Here is a 26,287-nt window from a genome sequence, read left to right as displayed (position 1 = left end):
AGAAGTAAATACAAAATTAGATTTACACTTCATAAAATGAGTTTATAGTCTTAAAGGATTGAGAGGACTCTTTTGATAGTCTTAATTACTACAGATTATCCTTGGATTTAGAAACAGTCAATTAATGATCCATGTGAGGTCCTGTGTGGGGAAAGAACAAAGTTTGATTCCAGTTACACCTTTAAGACCAACAAACATTTTATTCAACGTATAAGTTTTCATGTTCATGCATACTTCATATATGGTCCACTTGTTGATATTATGTATTTAAAATCTCTCATTTATTGTGTATGAAATGAAAGCTATCTTATTTTTAATGTTTATTCCCATTTGTCATTGCATTTTCAAAACAGAGCATCATTTAACTATTGCTAATTGTCACTCTTTTTGTATTACAGTGGTTTGTTTTGAATTATAATTATCAGTAACATCTGGATATTTCCTTTAAATTCTGTAATTATCTTATTAATTTTGAATATTTATTTAGGTATCCTATGATATACCATAGATTTTGCATGAGTTATTTTTCTCAATGACCATAAAATGCTACATCTGGAATTTGTAATGGGTCAATATTGTTGCTTTTGTGGCATGACTCAAATGATTTAATTGCATGTAAATTCACAAATTCACATAAAAATTCACAAATTCACATAAAAGAGCCTCTTGTGGCGCAGAGTGGTAAGGCAGCCGTCTGAAAGCTTTGCCCATGAGGCTGGGAGTTCAATCCCAGCAGCCGGCTCAAGGTTGACTCAGCCTTCCATCCTTCCGAGGTCGGTAAAATGAGTACCCAGCTTGCTGGGGGGGTAAACGGTAATGACTGGGGAAGGCACTGGCAAACCACCCCGTATTGAGTCTGCCATGAAAACGCTAGAGGGCGTCACCCCAAGGGTCAGACATGACTCGGTGCTTGCACAGGGGAAACCTTTACCTTTACCTAAATTCACAAAATCTGAGTATAGCATGTCTAAAAATGCCAGCCATTTTCTTTAGGACATTTTCCTTCTTTTTTGAAATGTCACAGTATACAAAATTTTTGTCTTATTCCATTTATCACAATGGGATCAAATGGATGTTGCCTCTCCATTTTGATGCATTTCCTATGGGTAAGGGCAATATGAAATAGGCCAAGCCTTTAATAATAAGAGCAGGGAAATGTTGGTTGGATCCCATCTAAATTTTCTACTAATGGGAAGCATTTTTGTCAGCAGAACAGTCCTGCCTTCCTATCACACTGCAACTCCCTGATCTCTCTGCAGTGCTGGTCATGGGGGGGGGGGCTGTTAGAGGACCCTGAAGAACTGTATGGGGTGAATTGGGATTCTGCTACAGGAGAAAATCAATTCCGTTCTGTTAGTTGGAAAATTAAGCTGAGATCCAAAGCTAGGTGTACATTTGTCCAATCCTGAGTCCCTGGCTAGATCTAATAGTAAATTAGTGGAAAGAGATATGTTAGTACTTAGTACAGTTTCAGTTATGCATGGAAACAGCAAATAGGCTGCTGCCAGCACTGTACCACTTGTAACCATAGGAAACTGTTGGTTGGATTACTTCTTGCCTACATGCAAAGACAATGAGGATTCAATTACTTTCACTTAGTGCGGACAGAAGTGAAAAGTAATTTTAGGACTTCTCTTTGTGCAGAGTGTTCACAAACAAATCTTCATAGTCTCCAACTTCCTGACACTGCATGGTAATGTTTTGATACTAGTTTTGATATTCTCAGTGTTATCTTATTTAGCATTTATCTTGCATTTTATATCGGTGATTGCAGCATATACTAGATTTCTGGAATTTTTCTGGTACATATTTAGCATTTATCTTATGACACCTTTTGGGGGCTTAGCCTTTCTTTTTCTATTTGTTTTGGCACTTTTAATTCAACCATGATAGTCTTCAGAATGGTGGCAGTATCACCTTGTTGGACACAATGATGCCTTCACACATACCTGGCCCTAAGACTTGGACAATATAGACCGGGGATACCAGTCTATCTAAATGTTATGATGCAATTGACAGCTCTAGCTTTATTTATCACTAGGGGCAAAGCCCATTGCACCCGGGAACACAACAGGTGCTAGTACATACGGCTGCACTGTGACCTTCCAGGGTTCTGGCTCTCCTCCCCCAGCTCCCCACTCAATCTTGAGATCCAGTGTGGTGAAGTAGTTAAGGAGTAGCAGACTCTAATCTCAAGAGCTAGGTTTGATTCCTGATTCCTCCTCCATATGGAGCCAGCTGCATATATTTAAATCTAGTTTGGGCAATTTTTCTCATCGCAAGTTTAAAATGGCCAAAATCAACCCAGCTCCTTGACAGCCTTGGGATGCAGGTGATGTCATGTGGAGGGGGCTATAAAAACCATCAACATTTGAAGCAGAAATGGTTTTGTAGTCCCAGAATATCACCTGGAGTTTAGCAGCTCTAGCTCTACCTCTCTTTATTATCTTTACAGAAACTTTGTGAAGTAGTTTAGGCCAAAAGTATGTGACTGGCCTTACATCACCTATGAACCTCCATGGCAAACTAATGATTTGTACATGGGACTCCCAGACCCTTGCATGAAGCTCCAACCACTATATTATTCTGGCTTCCATGGGGTGGTTGCTGGCAAGGAGCCAGGCCTAGATGAGTCATGTAAATTAGATAATAGTAGGTTGTGTGGTGATTACTGCCAGGATTACCTGGCTCAATGAGTCCCCCCTCAAAGGCCAAAAGAGTCCTGCCCCTACTCCCTGAGCCTAAAATGTTGTGGTTGCTTAGGAAAAGAAGTCTTGTATCTTAAAGCTACAGGGGTTCCTTTTAGCATCTGGGGATTGTTTAAACACCCTCAATGTATGTTTTAGAGTTGTAGAAAGATTTGTCCTACCCATTCACAGCTCCAATTACTGGATTTAAATATCCTCAGATTTGGCCAAACTGGCTGTTCGTATATAGATTATGATGATGTTCTATTTTAAGACTTTTTGAGTAATTGGAATATTTCAGGTTATATCTGCACAATTTCTTGTTCCTGTGGTACAACATTAAATATATTTGAGGATTTATATGTCCCCTTCTGATCTTCTTACATAAAAAGTATCATGGACCACATGCGTACCACATTTCAGCTTCCAGGATGACATAGAAGTACATTTACCATGCTGGAGTTCACTTTTCAGTTTTTACTTTAAAAGGAGATACACACATGCCCTATTTTCAGACTTCCATAGCAATCAAGGTGTCTTGAATTATATAATCTAATTTCTCACCCATGTGGCTGGCCTAACCAACCTGATACTCCAGTGAATGAAACTTAAACATCTATTTATCATGTATACAATTAATGGAACTTGTCCATATATTACTGGAGTACTATGCCCATGAGTATATGCATTTATTTTGCATACTGTAATGGGCTTCAATGAAAAGCATTACAGTGTGGCATTTGGGCAGTATCATGAAGTAACAAAAAGGTCTGTAGCATAACCCATCCAGAGCCAAAATTGCACAGGAATAAAGATAATAATAGAATGATCATGAAGAGTCTAATTTGGTTGTATATGGCTTAGACAGATGGGCGAGTGGGCATTCCATGCCAGCTGTATGGGGGTGTGTATGAAGCAGCCACATTTTGGCTTTGCTTTTATTTGTACATGTTGTTTCTCCCTAGGGAAAAAGTAACCCTTGTTTTTCATATATTTATAAATTGCCGGCTGTGAAAAATAGCTTCTTTATGCTGTGCATAAGGTTGACTCAGCCTTCCATCCTTACGAGGTCGGTAAAATGAGTACCCAGCTTGCTGGGGGGGGGGTAAATGGTAATGACTGGGGAAGGCACTGGCAAACCACCCCGTATTGAGTCTGCCATGAAAACGCTAGAGGGCGTCACCCCAAAGGTCAGACATGACTCGGTGCTTGCACAGGGGATACCTTTACCTTTACCTACGCTGTGCATATTTTCATGGTTAGGCCTTCACTGGAGTTAATTTAGGTGTATGCAAAATACCTTCAGTAAATAAAACCTTCCTATTATTGTATTGTATTTTCAGGATCGATATCACATTGATAGATATAATGTATAGAGTCAAGCCATACCTTCCTAACAAGCATTGTTCATTTTTCAAAAGTCACAATAAATATATGGACAATATTTTGGGGAATTTTCTCAACTCTTCTGTATTTTGCATTTCTTAGTTTGGGCAGAAGGTACAGAGAAGGGTGAGAACATAAAGAACAAAGCAGAAAGCTAAAGAATGAGTTATGGCAAAGGAGATCTCAAAAACATGCCCTAGGCCCTGATTGCTTGAGGTGCCCTTGTAGCTTCTTTCTACCTGAAAGAAACTCACTGACTCAATATCCCCCCTGGGACTCTTCCCATAGTGCTCACTTTTCACCCAAGTTACTGCATTGTTGTTTAAATCATAATATAACCTTTAACTAACCTTTGGATTGTATACTGTGACAAGTTGGAGGCTTATGAGGAATCTCTACCCTCTAGGACTCTTAAATTGTCAGAACATGAACAGGCTGGTTTCTCCCCACCTCTACCCCCAGCATTCCACCTCCCATGGAGTATTTTCAATCCTATCAAGTTATTTTTAGAAGTTTTCTTTTTTTTCCTTTAACTTTACAAGTCATAATTTTATGCATACCTAGGAAGTCCTCTGAGTCTGTATAAACCCCTGGCTTCTCTATGGATGGTTTGAGTTCGCTGCTTTTGTTATAATGGGATCCCATGAGAAATCACAGGGCAAGAGAATGAAGTCTCCCCCTCCAGGACTATCTATGATTTTAGGAGCTTAAACAAGCTTCTTTCCCCTCTCCTCCCCTCCACTCCCCTTTTTGTTTCATTAGATGATACACAGAAACTCACATCATTTCATCCCTTCTGGAATATATTTAATCCTCATTGGGTGAGTTTTTAAAAAATGATTAAAAAAAATATTCTGCATGCTTGAAAAATCTCCTGTTTTCCTTGCCTGTGACTTGTCCCATTTTACAACTTTCATTACCCACAGGTTCCTGCTAATTGGGTTTTAGTTAGAGTGAATACCCAAAATGTTGCTGTGTTCAGAGACATGGCTGTTTTTGGAATCAGACGTTGATATTCAAAGGCAATGTCTACATTTTAAACAGACATTGGCTTAGATCCTACATCCTTGTTCTGCATTTGCTTGTCTTTGGGGTTGTGGAGTCAGTCCTGCACTGAAGTGCTTAGTTCCTCTCAAACAGGCACTTTAGGCCCCCTGAAAAACATTGGATTAGTGCAAATAGAAGTGCCTAGCATAAGAGGAATTAAGGATTGCCTCTGGAGCACCTAGAAAGAAGTGCACATGGAGCAAAATTATTGTATCCAAGCTAAAGGATGTACTTTAAATCATTTTTAAAAAATTCTTTGGATACTAGCAGTTAGTAAATGAATTTATATCCAGTGGAGCGGATAAAATAAAACAGTAAGGGCCCTGAAGGCGGACCCTATCTGGGATGAGGAAGGGTGCAAGATAGGGCCCGCCTTCAGGTGAAGCGCCTGCTGATTGGGCCCTCCGATTGTCAGTCCGCCAGAAAGGGATCAATTGCGAGCCGCTCGCAGAGTGGCTCGCAATTGATCCCTTGCCGCTGGACTGATGAATCCGGAGGCGCAAAGCACCTCCCGATCCACCCCCCTCTGAGTTCGGCCGCATGCGGCCGAATGCCGCCATTATCTGCCTGGGTCGGGAAACGGCAGGTCGCCGCCTGCCTGCCCGAACAGGATGGCCCAGCAGCAGAGGCCGAAGTGCCAGCGCCCCCCACAGCCGCCACCACCAGCAGAACGACTCGCCGCATGGCCACACACGTGGGAGCGGCCTGTGGAGCAACCTGCAGCCGCCAGACGCGGCAGCCATGCCGGCGTTGCTGACCACCCCGCCCGCGCACAGGATGCCTTGCCTGCCACCCAGCAGCCACCACCACAAGCAGGACGCCTCGCCGCATGCCCGCACAGACGGGAGCGGCCCGCCGACCCACCTGGACTTGCAGGTGTGGTGGCAGTGGTGCTGCCCGTCCCGCCCACACACATGACGCCTTGCCTGCCGGCCCACACTGCCAGAAGCGGCTGGCAGCGCACAGAGCAGGAGCCGTGGCTGCAGCAACAAGCCTTCAGAGCCGGTGGCGGAGGTGCCATAAGCACCCGCGGCCCCCGCGACACTGGCCCCGCCCACTCCTGAACACCCAGCCCAGCAACTGTCTCCACGCCTCCAGCTCGCCACCGTTTACTCCCTCGCCACCTCACAGGTAAGCCGCAGTCTGGAGGGAGGGCAAGGATGAGCAGCCCAACGCTTACAGCCCGCCCCATGCCCGGCCTCGCCTCTGGGACCTCGCCCTGCAACACCGCAGAGCCGCCCCACCAAACTCCAGAGCCCCGCTAGCGTCCACTGTATTTGGACTGCAGCGGGCTTATTTGCTAGTATATATTATTATTATTATTATTATTATTATTATTATTATTATTATTATTATTGAATTTATTTCCCGCCACTCCCTTGCGGCTCGTGGCGGGTTACAACAGTATAAAAACCCCATAAAATACATTAAAACCAATTAACATGTCAATAGTTAATGACTACCTGGCAAGAGCGGCTAATCAACTACCCATTCCCCCCCTAGCAAGTGGAGAGGGGATACTGATGGTACTCGTGTCTAATCCCAATCCTCAGGTCCTGGGGGGGCGTAGATGTTAAGCCTGGTCTCAACCGTAAACCTGGCGGAAGAGCTCCGTCTTGCAGGCCCTGCGGAACGATGGAAGGTCCCGCAGGGCCCGCAGCTCTCCCGGGAGCTCATTCCACCAGGCAGGGGCCAGGACCGAGAAGGCCCTGGCCCTGGTCGAGGCCAGGCGTGCTTCCCTAGGGCCGGGGACGACCAATAGATTTTCTCCCGCAGAACGTAAAGCTCTACGGGGGGCATAGGGCGATAAGCGGTCCCTCAGGTATGTGGGTCCCAACTCGCGTAAAGCCTTGAAGGTTAAAACCAAAACCTTGAACCGGATCCGGGCAGCAATTGGCAACCAGTGCAGCTGCCTCAGCACTGGCTGGATATGGGCCCTCCAAGGTGTGCCAGTGAGGACCCTGGCAGCTGCGTTCTGCACTAGCTGAAGTTTCCGGATCAAGGACAAGGGAAGGCCCGCGTACAGCGAGTTACAGAAATCTATTCTGGAGGTGACCGTTGCATGGATCACCGTGGCCAGGTGTTCGGGGGACAGGTAGGGCGCTAGTAGTCGGGCCTGGCGAAGTTGGAAGAATGCCTGGCCTGCTACTCTTTTGATCTGCGCCTCCAAAGTTAGGGAGGCATCAATGATCACGCCCAAATTCCTGGCCTGGGACGCGATATAATGTTGAACCTGCACAGTCATGTTCGTGTGATTTCTCTTTAAAGTGATTTCTCTTTAAAGTGGTTAAGATATTTTGGTCAAGATTAGGTAATAAAAAGCAGGGTACCAAAAAACAGCTCTTCTTCTTTTCTACAGATGTGCATTCCTTACATTTAATTAGGACGGGATAAATGGTTAATTTCTATATGTTGTTTCCTTCTAGTAGATTTTCTGAACTAATTGCCATTTTTACCACATCCTAATTTTGATTTTAAAATACTTATGGTAGTCTTCTAAAACAAGCTGGTTGTACAATATTGTTTCCAGTAAAGGCAAGCATGAATCAGGTTGTATCTATTTCTCACCATAGGAAATAATCAATGTTGAATTGGGCCTCCTGGTCCAATCTTTTTTCAACTTGGGGGTTCTTTAAGGATAGGCTCTTGCAGCTGCACTGCAAGTTTGGTCCCTCTTCCTCAAATCCCCACTTGATTATATTATTATGAGGAATCTTTACAGTTTTGGTGCTTCTATCTCAAACCTCCAATCCATTACATTATTATGAGGAATTCTTACAGTTCATTTTTATTTCTTTTTAAACTGTGGTGTAAGAAGAAGGGTCTATAGAGACCATCAGTACATGTGAAGAATATAAATGGAAAATTTTATAGATCAGTTCCTAATATATAATATTGACTGTTGTGAATATATTTCATAATTTTCCAGAGCAACTCTGTAGTCTGGAGAAGTTCATATATTCACATTCTTGCTTGGGGTTGAGATGGTGGTTGCAGCCATATCTCTACTTTTCAAGCTTTTTGTACTGTGACATCTTCTGAATAAGCTATCTGGGTAATAACTCCCTTAAATAGACCTGATTAGACTGGTTGAAAATTCCTTAGGCGAGGGATGAACACAAACCACAACAAATGAGGATCAGTTCATGATTGGTGGGTCATCCATGAAAATGAACCATGAACCCATTTGACTTGCATACCAACCAAAATGAGTTTGTGAGGTTGGTGTGCTGCCCTAGCCAGCCACACACAGGGTTAGTCCAAAAGAATACATGCTTTCCGAGTCACCCAAGTTCAATGTGCATACCAGAGAGTAGTCAAAAGTCCAGTCCGGGTCTTATCCGAAGCCTTGACAGCCAATGTTCAAAGGAATACCGAAGGGAGGGTCATTTAGCTCACCAAGGTCGAAAGCCGGAAAGTCATTCAAGCATAAATCAAGTCCACAATATCTATTAGTCATCAGTCGTCATACCAAGGATCATCAAGCCGGGAATCAGTCAGGCAGAGCTTCGCTGAGCCATAGGTAAACTGGAACCGGGTCAAGGTAACGGGTGGGCTTGCACAAAAGTGGCACCCACACCGAGAAGCAGTGTTGCCATGCATAAATGCAGGCTGAGCTGACAGGCTAAGTGGTTGCATCTGTACACAGTCTCCGTCTGTTGAATCAGCCCCACCTAGGCCCCATCTAGCTTCCTCCCTTGCTCTCAGCCGAGCACTTTGATGTCGTGCTGTCAACACCATTCGTCTGCATTCCCTCCTGTGCTCTGGAGAGGAGTCTGGACTGCGAAGGGGTGTTGCTGCAGGCTGAGGTGCTGCTGGCGCAGAGGGCATGAAGACTGCCCGGCTGGGACCTGGTTGTGTGTCCCTATCGGAGCTTGCCTCTGTAACCGACATCCTGTTGCTATGCCCCAGCTCCTCATCTTCCTCCTCCGGGGGATCTGGCAGAACAGGCTCTGGCATTGGTGCAGAGGCACCCTCCGGTAACGGGGCCATGACACCTGGTGTCCAAAACAGCTGAACTGAGATGGCAGTTTGCTCTCATGGCTCAGTTGTTTCAGGCTCTAAACAGCTGAGCCATGGAGGCAGGCTTATTTAGATTGGGGTAGCTGGCTCCCATGGTTCAGGTGTTTAAAGTGACCTTCTTGAGCAGCCAATCCCTGACTCAGTGCCACTTAAACCCCTGCTTTCTGCTCCCCATTATTTTTTCCATGAGCCCCTATGAACTACGTCAAAATTCATGAAAGTTCATTGTGGTTCTTCAGTTCACAAATATTGCATCACTAACCATGAACCTGCAAAAATTCCAGATGAATTATTGTTCATATGCTGGTTCATGACCATTCCTACTTTAGACTTGGTCCTCACAACCTATGTCTAGATTCTCCCAAGCAAAGGAAATTAAAGATGGTTCTCAGAACTGGATGGGAGAAGTGTTTCTCCCATCCAGTTCTGAGAACCATCTTTAATGTTCAGCCTGGAGAAGAGGAGATTGACAGGGAACATGATTGCTGTCTTTTAAGTATTTGAACGGTTGTCATTTAGAGGAGGGCAGGGAGCAGTTCCCGTTGGCAGCAGAGGATGTGATCTGCAGTAATGGCTTTAAACTACATGTAGAATGATATTGGCTAGATAATTGTGGGAAAATCACAGTCAGGGGAGTTAAGCAGTGGAATCAGCTGCCTAAGGAGATGGTGAGCTCCCCGCACTGACAGTCTTCAAGCAGCAGCTGGACACTTACCCTATATGCTTTAAGCTTCCACAGTTTTGGTATGGGTACAAGAAAAATGAATTCCCTTTAGAAATATCTGTATGTGTTTATCTGGCCTGGATGCTTCTCAGCTTCTTTCACAGAAATGGCCATGATACTCTCTTTTTGCTGCTGTTTTCGTATTTAGGAATCATGGACATGGGCCAAAGCAAGCAGCCAGTTGGGAGCATAATTTTTTCTGTGACATAAGGCAAAGACAGCATGTCACTACTTCAGATTTGCAGCTTAAGCTAGCATAAAGGGCTGGGAGCCAGGTTTCATCAGAATGTGCATGGACACCAATATTTATTTAGAGTTACTTATTTGAATGCTGCCACCCCACCCCCGGGTATTTGGTCTTTCACTTAGTCATGCTTCCGATTCTTGTTCAGATATATAGACATTCTTTGTTTTTTCTGGGATGGACAACATTTCAAAAAGGGGAATAATAATTTGCTAATATGAAATACAATCATAAAATGTGGCTGTTCCCCTGTCTATCATATAACAAGAAATTATTTGAATAAGACTATATTACCAAGATACTGCAATTATTTATAGCATAGACATTGGTGGGAATGATATTAAGGAAAGGCTGTTTGGAGATTGAGTGATGGGGAATGAAAAGTGGAGTACATTCTGAAAGCTGTTCTTCATTTGTAGCTTTCAGTTTGGTATGGCAGACTTTTATTCATGTTAGTTTTTGTTTCTCTAGCTTGAGTATTTATGATTTGTGCCTGAAGATCACCATTTCATATCAGCTTAGAAGATGGTTCCAATGAGGTCTTTGGGTCACTAATAGCATTTGATGGCACTATGGATGTTGGCTGAAGAGACAGGGTTGGAGAAACATGAATAACTCTGCTTTTATTATAGAGAACCTTGGGGGCATTAATTGGAAATTACATTATTTATTCGTACATCTTTCTCATCATGGAATTCCTGGATATATAGGGTTCCCAGGAGATGTCCTGTCTAGGCAGTGGCCAGATGCAGATCTTTCTAGGTACAGAAAAGATGCCTTCCAACTATATCAACCATAACATATGCCTTTAAATCATACCACATCTGTAGAACTGTAGAGACTGAGGCGGTATTGAGATATAGTCAATATTTTTGTTATTTTGAATATTTTTTCTGGGCATGGGATCTTGCTAGGGATCTCAAGCCCCATTTGGGTGCAGGGGATCTCCTGTTCTGGAGCCTGTTCTAGCATGAATAAGCTTGCCAGTGGGGGGATTTACCGGCATCCAACTGAGGCTTAGAACTCTGTGGTTGACAATGTGATGGTATTTCAGGAATGCACCAGAAATGACACCATCAAATCCATGGCAATTTGTAGACACTCACAGCAAATGCTGTGGTAGCAATGGTTTCTACCATACAATTTTTTGCCTGAATACCAGAGGGTTCCCATGCCACCAGCAATAAGTTGAGAGGGGACATGATAGCAGGATCAGCCGCACTTGTTTACATGCTACCTCATAGGGAGGCCCGAAACTCAGGGAGTCTGATCGCCCACGGGATCCATTCCATGCAAACCCATAGCTGTGATAAATTGTTGACCATGAAATGACTCCTAAAGACACAGAACAAGGCTGTATTCACATTAACATAGAGGGTGGGTGAGAGGGAATCTGCTTTCCATGGTTTCCTGGACAAGAGGTCCAGGACCTGCATACCCTGACTCCATGTGCGCTGCATGCTGGTAGTGCATCTGGCCCACAGGCTGCTAGGGTGGTTGTGCATGCCTCCAGCCAGCCCTCAATAGGTGTCAATGAGTGGCCGCGTTAAGACGCAGCTGCTTTTTACTGAAGCAAAGAATTATCTTACTTATCAAAAGCATTATGCATTACAGTTGCTTCCTTCTTATTCTTTTCAAGTGAGCCACCCTCAAACTCATAACTATTACTATAAACTCTGAGCTACATTTATTTTACTTATGTGAAAATAGAAACACTATTTCCCTAATTGAGAAGATGTAATGTAAACAATAATTTGAAAATTTTAAATTACTTTGAGAATAAGAATGTTAAAATAACTAAATATGCAATAAAAGTTGCATTACCAATAATTGTTTGAAATGAAGCCATTCATGCAATAGTCTTTTCATATTTTTGTTTTTATTTGGGCATAAAGACTGAGAGGTTGGGAGATCTCCAAGAAAACTGGTTGTTGTTGTTTTTTTTTTTTGCAAGACTGGTGACTATGATTCAGAGTATCACATTCTTACTTTTGACTAATTACTGAAATGAAGCCTTGCGCTTTTGAAAATAGTGGGTAAGACTTATTCTGAAGTTTCCATTTATTATTCTATTGCATGAAATTAGAGTACCTATTTTTTTTAAAAAAAGGGGAAGAAGAGCATAGTAGGTAGACACCCAGGATCTGTTTTCCTCTCCATTTATTTAAGGCTAGTAGATGCTATGTGATCTTTGCTCAAAGCAGCATGAAAATTAAAATAAAGCCATAACAAAATACTTTCAATCAATAATAATTGCAAAATAATGTTTCACCTATAGGTGAATATCAAACACTGTGAATGATAACTATTGGTCTCTGTGTGTGTTTTGCATCAAATATGAAAGGTAGGGCTGCAGGAACGATCCTCATATCAAACAAAGTGGGGTTTTCCTCATATCCTTCGAGCAACAATGATAAAAACCCCACATCTAGCTGCCCAATGCTTGGAGTGAATGACTAGATCTGTAATTTCCTTCTCACTGGATGAAACCATCCTAGAATGGAACAAGACCTGACCAGTATTTTGATAGCTCACATTTTTTGTTAAGAGCTGGAAATCAGCTTTGCTAAGTTAAAACTAAGAAGACTTGTAGAGGAAGTTGTCTCAGAGCAAGGCTACATGGGAATAGCCTATGGACAAGGCTAGATGGGAATAGCCTAGATTTAATTTCATTTAGGCTTCTCCATGCCAAAGGTGGTTGTGGAAATGGGAGAGGCAGACACTGCTATTAGGAATTCGTAACTATAGCTTCCTCTTCCTCCAATAACTGAGGAACCAAAAAGTGGCTGCCACTGCAGTGCCTGCCCACCTCTACAGTCCAATTACAACATGAAAAAAGGTTTACAATGGAAAATCAACAGAAAAACAAGGTACCTTTCTAATGCAATATTCTTGTGATACTGTATATTCCAATACAATTTCAAATACAATTCCAATACATTTCTTTTATATACACGAAGAAACAACCATAACGGTTTCTAGATAATTTCCGTTTTCAGTGACTTCTTTAGTGGTTGAGTCCTCCAAAACCAGTTTGTTGTACAATAGTGGAAAAATCCTACAGCCTTTCCATATATTACTGTTTTAATATCAATAGGTCATTGGTTCAAGTTAACACACCTCCACAGTCCCACAAACATCTCCAACCTGGGCAATCTTACCAGATATAAATACCTTTTTGGGGTTTACAAGGAAATGCACAAAATGACATATCTATATAAAGCTATGTGATTTCTACTGTGGCAGTGACAGTGGGAGAGGCAGCAAGAGGACCAGCAGAGACCCACCATTGCAACAGGTAGATGGTGGCAGAGGAAGTAGCAATGGCTGGTTGCTGGCCTGAGGCCAAGTTTGTGGTAGGGAGAGGTGTGGCAGGGAGAGCCACTACATCAAACTGGAAATCCAGGAGGTATGCAGTCCTGCTTCAGTAATGGGCAGGTCAAAGGACAATTTAGCTCAAGGCAGCAGAGGGAGGAAGATGGGACACCCAGGAATTTGCATACATACACACACACACTCGGCCATGACATTTTCATCTAGCTCTTATACAACAATTAGATTCTCACAACTTTTAAAAATAATATTGAATTAACTCATTATGATTTGCAAGTTTATATATAAAGAAGATCAGTTTGCTAGTCTCAAACCATAATCAGTGCAGGGCTCCACATTCCTGTTCAGGACAGCATGCCCCTCAAATCCCCATTCCAACCTGCTGTATTACTTATCAAACCCCAAAATGCCTCTATACATATTTTTTTCAGATAGATGTATCTCAATTAGTTGCAGGAACATTGGACAGATGGGTGACTACTCCATCTCCCTCATTTTCCAGTTATATTCAGAGGGAAGCTTATAATGTGATTTGAAAGGTAGGCAGCTTAAAATCTGCATGTCCCTTCTTATTATAATGTGGTTTTCTCAAAATACAATAAATGTATTTTAAGATGTAGCAGTTTACTTGGGTGCTTCCCACTGTGTGCATCTGGATATGTTATTACACTCCGCTGGAGCACACCTGTGTAGCACATCTAATTATTTTCAGGAAATTCCTTTTTGATGGCCAAGGGAGCATGATCATCTTTTGCTTACAGTTCAGTGGACAGAAAATAAGTCTGTACATACAAGTCTAGGGCGAAAATTATCCCAATTGTCAAAGGTAGTAATTTTGCAAATTAACAGGGAAAGGGCATTCCCCCCCCCACACACACACACACCTTCCACACACAAAAATACCACACTGATAGCTTTAATTTTGATGGCATTTTAAGATAGGTTTTCAGAGATTTTTGAAAACAAATTCTGTTTGGTAATAATATTTGAAATAAATATAACTACTGCATCTGTATTTTTAAAGAAAGGTCTCCTTTCGTTGTGCGAATACCTCATTTACTTGCTGACTGCATTATTGGGTGAGTTGTTATACTATGATAAAATATTAATCTTTTATTATTTGCAATTTGCTGAGGGGGAATGCAGCTGAGGATCCACATGACATGACATAATGCTGTATTAAAACTCTGGCATTGCCTGTCATCAAGGGTATGATTCTATTATATATTTACCTGGAAGTAAAACTTTTCATTGAATGTAACACTCTTCCTGCTTGACTAAAGTCAAGCCAGCCAAGTGTTATTTCGGGACATGTCAGACACAGGTTCAAAAGCAGATAGAATGGACCCTCTGCAAGCTGAGCACACCAAATGCACAGGATCCTCTCCCACCCACTCCCACCCCACTCACCTACAATCTCTCAAGTTGGGAGCAGATTAAATTTCTGGGGTCCCAGTTATAGACACATAGCATTTTTCCCATTGCTCTGTCTTGAAAAGACAGCTGCAATTACAGGTGTGTATGGAATGGCTCAGGAACAAGTCAGTGACAACAACCTTGCAGGAGAACTTCCACCACCACCCTACCAAAAACTTAAGGCAAGCATCCTCCCTACACCCGTAGCTCTTCTGAACCTACAAATCTAGGTTCTGAAGGACAGAAAGGTACATATCCATAGAGTTTCGATAAGGGTTCCTCAAAGTTACACCATGACAGAAACCTAGGTACCATCAGATCAGTGGAAATCAGAGTTTTCCATTTAAAGAAGAGGAGTTGGTTCATGTATGCTGCTTTTCTCTACCCGAAGGAGTCTCAAAGTGGCCTTCCCTTTCCTCTCCCCACAACAGACACCCTGTGAGGTGGGTGAGGATGAGGGCCCTGATATCACTGCTCGATCAGAACAGTTTTATCAGTGCTGTGGCGAGCCCAAGATCACCTACCTCGTTGCATGTGGAAGAGGAGCATGGGGCGTTACCGACAAGGACTTATGCAGGTCACTTCATTTTTCTCTGTATCCCCTGCCCCGTACTGTTTCCCAGTTCTCCCTCCCAACAACTTTTATATATAACTTTTATTTGTCCTGCATTGTTAGCTATATTTATTGTTTATTCATTTATTTTACATCTGGCAAATAACAGCAAGATTATCTCACTACTAATACTAATCTTTATGGTCATATTGATGATGTCAGGCAGTAATTGAAAATATTTTCAAAATTCTTGCAGTATGGCTAGCGTACTGTAGATGTGTGCATGGATCGATCATGTGGAAAGGATATAAGACTGAAATCCTAATCCAGTCAACCTTACTATAATTTGAGTAGCTTTGGTGGTACTTCCTTAGCTTCAGGAGGCTGCCATAAGGTTCATTAGCTGGCTGTAGACAATAGAGAAAAGCCAAACATTACATCAGTGATTTATTTCTGAAGTGAGTCAGAAGCAGAAATAGTTCGCTTGATTCAGTACTATTAACAACAAAAGATCAGTGTCTACATGGAACCAGCTGACCGTTGTAGATAAGCTGACAGTCACAAAGACTTCTTTCATGGACCTTAAAAAGTGGGGCGTACAAATCACTTCATTCACCGCATAGAGGTTAATTCTGAGAATTGGAAAGGAACCTATAAACAAGACTTCAAGCAGTCTGGCTTTAATATTATAGTCAAGTGGAAATAATAGATAATAATGCATAACATGACCATTGTGAAGGGAAAATCTAGCTGTATGTATATGTCTATAAAATATAAGAGACTTTAACAAAATAAGCTGGAAGAGCTAAGGACTCTGTCAGAGCTTTCACATATCTACAGGAGCTCTTCTACCAGGCATTTGATTGAGGTCAGGGCAAGGAAGATCCTTGGGTCCCTCCTCCAGACACCTCTAGACATCAAGCCATCTTTAATATTTACCCTGAGGCAAGGAGTCAGGTGAGAGAGGGTTGAATTGTTGAACTGAGTGCAGAGTTTTGTTTTTTTTGGGGGGGAGGGGGGTTCAATTGTTATAGGATTTTTGTCGCCTTCTGTTGTAGAAGAAGAAGAAGAAGAAGAGTTGGTTCTTATATGCCGCTTTTCCCTACCCGAAGGAGGCTCAAAGCGGCTTACAGTCGCCTTCCCATTCCTCTCCCCACAACAGACACCCTGTGGGGTGGGTGAGGCTGAGAGAGCACTGCTCGGTCAGAACAGTTTTATCAGTGCCGTGGCAAGCCCAAGGTCACCCAGCTGGATGCATGTGGGGGAGTGCAGAATCGAACCCGGCATGCCAGATTAGAAGTCCGCATCTTATGTAATTGCTTTGGTGGTACTTCCACCAAATGTAATTGCATCTTATTAGATTTTATGTGTTTTATTGTCAGTAAACAACTGCGAGCTGGCTAGTCCAAGAGTGGCAGTTAACAAATAGAATAATAAATAAATATAGTTTTTAAAATATAATAAATAAATGGAAAAAAACTATCAAATAAATAAGAAGACTCTTTAAAAGAAAGGGATAAGCAATATAAAATTTGAAGATATTAGGACATACCTGCTCTAATTGGGAAACTTGTGTGGTTCTCTCCCCCACCCCCATTTAAGAGCAAAACATATCTGATATATGTGTCACAGAATCATCTTTGTCTGGTGGTCTATGATGGTTGCCTGTAGAGGGGCTACAAAGATAAAAGGATGAGCAATTATGTGATTTGATTAATGTGTTCATTGACTGACTTGAAATTCATTTGTGAGTCGTTTGTTCTTCAGAGTATCAGCTAAGATTAGCAGTAGCTCACATAAAACTTTTGAGTGATGTTATTACTGTTCTGCAGTCCTGCAGTTTTTGCTGTATAGGCACTAGGTTATACTCCCTGTGGAAACTAGAAGAGAAAAATGCTATCACTGAGAATGGATGGAGTCAGACACTTTTTAGAACTCTAAAAGAACTGGGGAAGGACTAGCTATTGGTCTTCCTGTGGAATGTGGGGGAGGACGTGCATTAATGGAAATTATAGTAATTAAATGTGAAAACCAAAGAGAACAGAAAAGTAGATCTCACAAGTGAAAAAGAATGATCCTTTAGAGCAAATATTTAATTTAATTTTTTCTGTACTGCTTATTCCTGTCACATAATTTATTTAGTGCTTTTTCTTGGTCCTGTATTTCAAAAGCCTTTTAAATAAAGGTGTCAGCTACAAACAGATCCAATTCACATTCAAGTTGCAATCAAAAGGAGAGAAAGAAGCATGGCCTAAGAGATTCACAAACAGCCAACTTGCCCAGCATCATAAGTGTGGGAGTATGAGGGTGCTGTATCTACAGGAGAGTCTTGCAGAGAAATATATATCCACTAGGGGCCAAGCCCATTGCATTCAGGAATACAATAGGTGCTAGACTGGGGACCTGGAAAGGCTGGAGGCCCCAGGGGCAGGGAACTCACCAGCAGGGGATGCTCTCAAGTGGCAGGGATCTGCAGCCTCCAAGTATCAGAGGACATGGAAGGAGGAGGGGGTGGTCTGGGGTGGGGTCGGAAGGTGATTGGCTGGCCGCTGAACAGACAGGCAAGCCAGATGGAGGAGGAGGCACTCAGGGGTGGGACAGCCACCCTGAGTGGGTGTTAAGTGCTGAGGGGCACAAGCCATGAGACACGCTCTTCCTACAAGGCCTTACCAGAAATATTAAGTGGAACAGATCAATGCTAATAGAAAGAACACTTACAAGCATGTGGACAAAATCAGCTTATTTGGAGTCATGAAATTTTAATGTATCTATCAAATAAAAAGGAAAGATGATGCAGAAGTTTACTAAGCAAAAAGATCAAGAATTAATGCACTTCTAAATTGCTGTCTACTTATAAATTGTCTATTTTGCAAAGAGCAACAAATGGAAACAATATATTTACTTTTTAAAATATATGACTAAGACATGGCTCACTTGATAACATTTTATTGTATTTTTCTGTTTGAGGTTGCTTTTGTATGACTTTTAAATTTATAATGTTCATGATTATGGCGTAAGCAAGTAACAAATCTCTGTGAATATCTGGACTTCAATCACAATCCAGTTGTGCAAGTTCTCTTGTGGAATCTATTGAAATGGATGACAGCTGTGCAAAATTATGATACAATTCTTATCCAGATTCCATTTGTTTTAATTGGCAATGTGCAGAAACACATCTTTCTAGAACAAAACCTTGAATTTTAAAACAAAAATAATAAATCTAGTTTGTTATTATATTGTAAATATAATTCTTGCAATTTGAACTGCAATTATATGTCTGGCTTTTCTAATATATTTTATCAAGAATGTATATTTTGTAAACAGCTTTACACATACTCTGCACGGATGTTGACTTTTCACTGAAATATTTTAGCCACATTTTATTATATGGTCTGGCTCTCTCATTTGATATATTGTATTATTTTGCAAATCAATCATTTCAATTCAGTGGACTCTCTGTTGCACACTTTTTTCAGATGACGGTTGCTGCTGGTACGAGCATTGAGAATAACATTCAAAGGACCATATCCTGCCCTAATGTATGTTCTATATATCTTGGATTTTGTCTGTTTTAAATGCAATATCTCATAATGTGAATTTGCTCTTTACCATCTATAAACTCATGTTCATTTCAGGGATACTGTGCATTATACTACAAGTTAGGTGTCATAGTTGGTTCTGAATTACCATCAACTAGGTTATCATTTGATGGGTCTCCTAGTAGTATCTATTGGTAGTATCATCATATGTTGTTCTTGGTTGCTTACTTCCTGGCTTAGGCTCCTGTCATTTGGAATGAAAGAATGTAGGACCTACAGGCTATCTTAACTTCTAGATTGGGCCTAAATACACTAATTGGAAGGTAACTATTCTTAGCATAGAAACATGCATAGTTTCTCCTAATTGAACAAAGATGTAATAGAATGGGAGAAGCTAGTTTTTGTTATTAACTCATATCCATATGCTTGTAGTATAATAACAGTTGTTATATTCCACATTATCCACTTCCATAAAAAGAAATGCTTGTATTAAGTCTGTTTCTTTCATGTTATAAAGTTTAACAACTCTCAGATGTATCCTGTCTATGTGTATGCATGATTATGCATGTTTCAAAATATGATTAATACATGCAAAATGGATGAAGCAGAAATGCTGTATGTTTGAATAACCTATGCACATTCAGGGAATAATGAGAATAAATATTTGGAGACAGCAATAAATGTTATATTAACAGAGTACCCCTCCAGACTGGATCAAGTGCTATTGTGGCTTGAAATTTATAACCAAATTTATTGCTGTAGTGGGAAGTAGAAAGATTGTCTGCACCTGTTTCTATCAAAAAGCATCATGAGTATTCTTAAAACCACACTAGACATACATTAAAAGTCTGAGTGTTGTGCATCAAGTAGCTTCTTACATGGTCAGGTCTTGCAATATGACATCCATGTCTTCCTTGTGTCAATCCATCTCATGCCGAGTCTTGCTTTTTTCTGCTGCCTTTAATTTTACCAAGCATGATAGTCTTGTCTTCTCAGGATATGACCAAACTGTAGTAGCCTCGATTTAGTTATTTTAACTTCTAGGGAGAGTTCAGGTTCAAAACACTTACTTGTGTTTTGAATAGTCCATAATTTCTGTAAAACTCTCCTTCAATTTCATCTTTCAAAGGAAGCATCTTTCTGACCTGCCAACTTCCTGAGTCCAGTGGCACTTTTCAATGTATCTGAAGAAACGTGTGTGCACACAAAAGCTTATACCCAGAATAAAACTTTGCTGCTCTTAAAGGTGCCACTAAACTCCACCTTGGTTCTTTTGCATCAGACCAATCCACCTCAAACTTTCTTCCTTGTCCAACTTTCACACCCATACATAGTGATAGGAAATACCATACTATAAATTATCTTGCTCTTGGTTTCCAGCAGCACATCCTTACACGTACAGATCTTTTCTATCTCCTTCATAGCTGCCCTTTCCAGTCTCGATCTGATTTCTTGATTGCAGTCTTCCTTTTGGTTGATGATGGAGCCAAAGAAAAGAAAATCTTTTAACAATTTCAATTTCTTCATTGTCAGTCTTAACGTTGTGTAATTCTCCAATAGTCATTACTATTCTCTTCTTGTTGCTCAGCTATAATCCTGTTTTGGTACTTTCTGGTCTCATCAGTAATCATTTCATGTTATCACTATTTTCTGCCAGTAATGTGATATAAAGTTAATTTAGTACATCAAACTGCATTAAAGCAAATTTAGAGTCCAGAGGCACCTTTACTTTCGACCAATACAGCTTGCCACTTGAATCTGCATTAAAGCAAGATTCTCAATAAGAAAGTAGATCCTAAAAGTACCATGGTACAGTCAACGTATGTCCAAGAGCGACTCTGTAAAGTGGCAAGATGTGGCAGTGGCCTCAGGCTTTTGATTGGGGGGAAGGGCACTCACCATGATGACTGTTTTGCCATCATTTTCACCTACCACTCACCATTTCTGCCTCCACTTGCACTTTGCTGTCCTCCCATATGAGGAGGTGGAGTAGCTGCTTGTCTTACCCTCCTCATACAATCAGCGTCTTAATTTGCACTTATCCAGTAGGATTTCCTAAATTCTCATGGGAATACAGGAGTCTTGATTGTCAAGCTGTATTTCACGATGCCTTGAGAATGCAGAGGGGGAAAGTAAATCTCCTGTGTGACTACAAAACAAAAAGGCAGCTGTCATTTCCCTAGAAAGCATTTTCTTTGGGGTGCTGTAACTCAGACAGCATAGATTCAATCTTCACCAAACTTGGAGGGCTAGTAGAGGAAGCGCAACCAGAGATACCCTGCAAGATCAGTATCTCTTGCTTATGTAGGATCTGTTCTAGACACTTTTGATCTTGTGCCTGTCAAAATGACTACCTGTCATTGACTGCCAGTCGTAATGACAAGCATGTTCAGGAATGTATAGAATAGATCCTGTGCAAGCAGGATGCTCCTTTACATGCTTTCCAAGTTTCACACATCTGTTGCTTTGAGGTTTGGCAAACATTTAGATTTAGAAAAAACTGTTTGTATAGAAATGTTGCCAGCTGACCTGCAATGAGTTTTATTTCACAAACCATGAGCTGGAAAAATTCATCACAAACTTTCGTGAGTGACCCAGTTTTTGCCCATCCCTACTATTGATTATGTATTATCTTGGGACAAACAGATAACACACATCTACCTTTCCTAGATTATTACACTTTGGAAATACCATGGCAATAATTTAATTAGTCAGTTAACAATCTCTCTCAGTCAGTGAAGAGTGCCTCTACTTCTGTGTACTTGTGTGCTTGAGACAGAGTCAGTGTCTCAAGTGTTTCAAAAAGAAGTGTGTCATGACAAAGTACACCTTAGTAAGTATGCTTAGCAGTTACTCAAAGAAACCTGAATGATTATTTCAAGAAAAAGAATAACTGCTGAAGTGAAAAACAAGCTGATCTTAACTGATGTAGCAACATTGCCTCAAAACAAAACTTCCCTGTTTCTTTGCCTTAGATTATTTGACGTCTAAAGGTTATTGCACCAATTTATTTTCATATTCAACAAGTATATTGGTTTAAATCATGAATCCAGCCCAAAATTGAATTTTTACAAAACAAATAGCTTTTTCTTCCTTTCCCCAAAGCGGATACAGTGAGTGTCCTGCATTGAGCAGGGGGTTGGACTAGATCAGTGGTCCCCAACCTTTTTATCACTGGGGACCGGTCAACGCTTGACAATTTTATTGAGGCCCGGATGGGGTAGTCTTTTGCTGAGGGATGTCGCTGCCGCCTGAGCCCCTGCTCCACTTGCTTTCCCACCAGCACCCCTGACTTCCCGCTGCCCATTGGGGGGCGCTGCCAGCAGCAGCTGCACAGTGCCACGCCAAGGGGGAGCCCCAGCCATGGCGGCCGCCAGAGAGCACCAAAGGTGAGCCAGTGGCAGAGTGACAGGGCAGCCCCCAAGGTAGCAGCTGGGGAGGAGGAGCTGCGGCCCGGTACTGACTGATCCACGGACCAGGACTGGTCCCCGGACCGGGGGTTGCGGACCATTGGACTAGATGACCCATGAGGTGCCTTCCAACTCTATGATTCTATGATTTTATGATTCTAAACCTAGTTTTTCAAATGCCAGTCCCCAGGAATTATAGTTTATCTCCATGATCAGTTCCCCCACAAAAAAATGGTTGCTTTGGAGAGTAGACTCCATAGCATTATACTCCACTGAGGTCCCTCCCTGCCCTAAATCCTGCCTACTCCTGGCTCCATCCCCAAAGTCTCCAGGTATTTTCCAACCTGAAGTAGGCAACCCTATTTCCACGTTAGAGTCCACTGCTCTTAACCACTACACTACACTGGCTCTCAATCCAAGCACATATTGTCATCACTGAAGTCCTTCACTGCCTAGGGTCCTCATACTTAACAAACTGCATCTCCCAGTATAATCCCATATGACAACTGTGCTCTTTAGACAGCCTTTGCCTAGTATTGTGTTCCCTAGGATTATCTCAATAGGCAGATCACAGGTGTGTGTTTTCTCCTATTGTAGGCTCAGTTGTTTGTAATGGTCTGCCAGAGTGGGTGCGGAGAGGCCTTTTCCTCACTGCATTTAGGAATGCATTTCTAGAGGATAAACTGGTTTGGCAAATTTAGTTTCATTTTTTTTATCTCTGTGTGTTGTTTCTATGTGTTAATGAACAATTATGTTATTCTCATATCCTTCCAATTTGTTGTTGTGCCACTGCATACCTTATGGTCTAAGAAGTAAGGATATAAATATGTTAAAGAAATAAAATAGCAAGCGTCAAAAGAGATTGTAAATAGTGTAAATTCACTATTTATATTCAGTGATGTGCTCTATGGGGACCGCCTTTGAAAACAGTCCAGAAACTTCAGCTGATGTCTCAGTCTTGCCTGGGCTGAGTTTCAATTTATTGGCCCTCATGCATCCCATTTCCTTGTCCCAGCACCTGTTCAAGACTTTCATAGACCCAGCTAGCTAAGTTGGAGAAATCGAAGTTAGTGTTGCCAGCATACTGGTGACACATCACTCCAAATCCCTCAACAATCTCTCCCAGTGGTTTCATGTAAAGTAACATGTGGAGAAGATGGCACCCAGCGACACCTTCAGGAATTGGTTGGCCCAGTAAAAGAGGAATCACTGAAATATGGTTCCACCCCATCCCCAAACCAGCAACCATCTCCAGAAGGATACCTATGCATGACAGTATGGGAAGCCACTGGGAGGTCCAGTAGAATCAATGTATAGTCCCAAGGCCATTTCCACCCAAATGTAGGCCTCAATTCAAATCAAAATGGCCTAGATTTCTCTACCACTTGCATTTTCGCTTTCTCTTCCCCTTTGAGAGCTTAATTTAAACCAACTCACTTCTTCTCTTCTGGGCTTTTCCCCAGTTGTCAGTCTGGCAGTTGGCTACACTTTCCTTCTCTCACTGTTCCTCTGGGAAAAAAGTTTAATTCCAGCCTGATACATGTTGTATTAAAGAAGAGATATTTACCATTTTCATCTAAGTTGGAATTGAAGAGTGACTCCTACCATGGAATCCCTCCTTTTATTCTCTATAACAAATCTCTAGGAATTATGAGGGTCCAAGATTCTCTGATTACTCTGTTCTAGCTACCAGTTTGCTTCTAGGTTCAATTTAAGATGCCAGTCTTTATCTTCAAACCCCTTCACACAGCCTGGAACTGGGGTTGCCAGCTCTGGGTTGGGAAGTACCTGAGGACTTTGGGAGTGGGTGGCATTGAGGCAGGGAATTCCACCTCGGTGGAATATAGTGCTATGGATCCACTCTCCAAAGTAGCCATTTTCTGCAGGGAACTGATCTCTGTTGCCTGGGGATGAGCTACAGTTCCAAGGGATCCCCAGATCTCACCTGGAGACTGCATCCCTACCTGAAAGGCCCACTTCTCCTGGTAAAATCACATGAACTGTAATCCTTTAAGGAGTCCTTTCTGTTAGCTCTATCAACCAAGCAAGTATGTGCCCTGCTAATATTCTATTTCCAAAGGATGCGAAGGAGCCTGAGCTGTGTTGTTGCCATTCCTAACAGTTAGCATTCCCTAACTGATCATCATGGATTTTCTGAAGGGATATATTGGATTGTACTCTAGACTAGTGTTTTACACTTGTCTTGTGCTGTGGTTCTTTAAATTGTTTTAAAATTAATACTAATTTATTGTACTAATCTATTGTAAGCAGCCTTGAATAATACTCCACATTTCTGAGCATGTAAAATTAATAAATTGCTTCATAGCTCATTTTGAATGTCCGTCTCCCTATTTGTTTTCCACTGTCTTATACTGCCCCCTTTCTTCTGACAACTTGATCTTCCAGTCTTTTAATTATACATTAAAATGTTTATAAGCTGCTCCATACTTGAAGTTGTATTGAATGTTTTTGGATGGATGATTTTCTTATTCTCTTTTAACAATCCCAATACACAGAGAAGTGGGAATTACATTTTAACTCGGAATAATTATGTCATTTATTTTGTTTACAAGCTAGATTCAGCTGGGAAGGAATATTATGTTGAGTCATCTAAATGTTTGTATTGGTGAGGAGGTAGTGTTCATATATACAATTATATTAAATATACATTCAGAACTACAAACGGATAATGTGCCAAGAGCCAGGGAGATAAAATCTGTAGTACATTTTTGATAGTACAGAAATCATTGTTTATCTTTATATCTTAAAATAACTTACAGAAGAAAAACATATCAATAGGCTCCCTAGGGTGAGATATAAATTGTAATGTTGTGTTTAAACAGAAGGAGAAAAACATTCTTAGATACGTATTCATATCTTAGCAGTAATACGATTTGCCCTGTGATACAAGGAGGAAATGATCCAATTTAGTTTTCAACATACTTGACCTTTTTTTTCTAAGAAAGCTTTAGAGTATGATTCACAGAAAAATGATGGTTTAGTTTAAAACGTTCAAAACTAGATAATTTACATAGGCACTGTTGTCACTTTTAATTTAGTTAGTACTGATCTTATAAATCAATGAGAATTTCTGGGTTTAGCCTGGAGATGTTACTTTTTGAATATTTATTTGTTTTTCTGTTTGATCTGGAAATGTTCTTTCTGTTTTCTCTGAAAATAAAAATCAGAAGGACTTGTCCATACTTTATATAAATATATATTAATACCACAGAGTATAACATCAGAAGATCTGCACATATCTGAAAAGCATTCTATTCCAGCATACAGTGTCTATTAAAGCATGTTTGATATTATGCAATATTGTGAACAAATATGAACTTGAAAATGTACTGGCTGCAAAGTGTTGGGGAGAGGGGTATCCCAAGAGAATTGCAGAGTCAGGGGCAATATCTTAGGTGTTGAGCTGATGAATGACACAATTTCTGATGCAAAAGTGTAAGTGATGTCATCACATTGGGGTGATGGTCTTGGATTTCCACTCCCCCCATAAAAAAAATAAACCCCTATTAGTTAAACCTCAGAGTTTCGAGTGAATCCTGGACCACTGTGCCAATGGGATGATGTCACTTCTTGTTTTGCACCAGAAGTAACTTTACATGTCAACATGATGCCAAAAAATTGTCCAGACCCTTCACATTCTCCCACAGGGTTGCTGAAAGGGGAATTTTCCACCTATAGGGGAAAGACTTTGCTACTTGTTTAATTGGTGAGGACAGGTGATCATGCACATGTTTATTCTGTAGTACCATAGAGCTTTTTCCTTTGTTAGACTGAATGAGGAATTTCAACGCCACATGCATTTTGGGTTGCTTCAGATGTTATAGAGAAGTAGGGGGCGAGAGAGTACTTCCACTTCCTTACTGACAGATATTTATATTTACATTTTCTTATCCCATGTTTCTGC

The 26,287-nt window shown here is 41.3% G+C and overlaps 1 protein-coding gene across 11 annotated transcripts in view; it reads left to right on the top strand.

Moving 5' to 3' along the window:
• The window catches only part of PPFIA2 (PPFI scaffold protein A2), a 230,818-nt gene that overhangs the window by 88,890 nt on the left and 115,641 nt on the right, over positions 1–26,287 (top strand). For 6 of the 11 annotated variants that reach the window (XM_077338919.1, XM_077338917.1, XM_077338921.1 and 3 more), the window contains one exon: positions 18,890–18,952. The exons of the other annotated variants lie outside the window; for them this stretch is intronic. In XM_077338919.1, coding sequence (XP_077195034.1) covers positions 18,890–18,952 — 63 coding nt within the window. The remainder of the gene's footprint in view (positions 1–18,889; positions 18,953–26,287) is intronic. 11 annotated transcript variants of the gene reach the window in all.

Source organism: Paroedura picta, chromosome 5, assembly GCF_049243985.1.
Source record: "Paroedura picta isolate Pp20150507F chromosome 5, Ppicta_v3.0, whole genome shotgun sequence".
NCBI classification, from domain to species: Eukaryota; Metazoa; Chordata; class Lepidosauria; order Squamata; family Gekkonidae; genus Paroedura; species Paroedura picta.
Note: the sequence above shows the minus strand (reverse complement) of the source record. Positions and strands in the feature narration are given on the sequence as shown.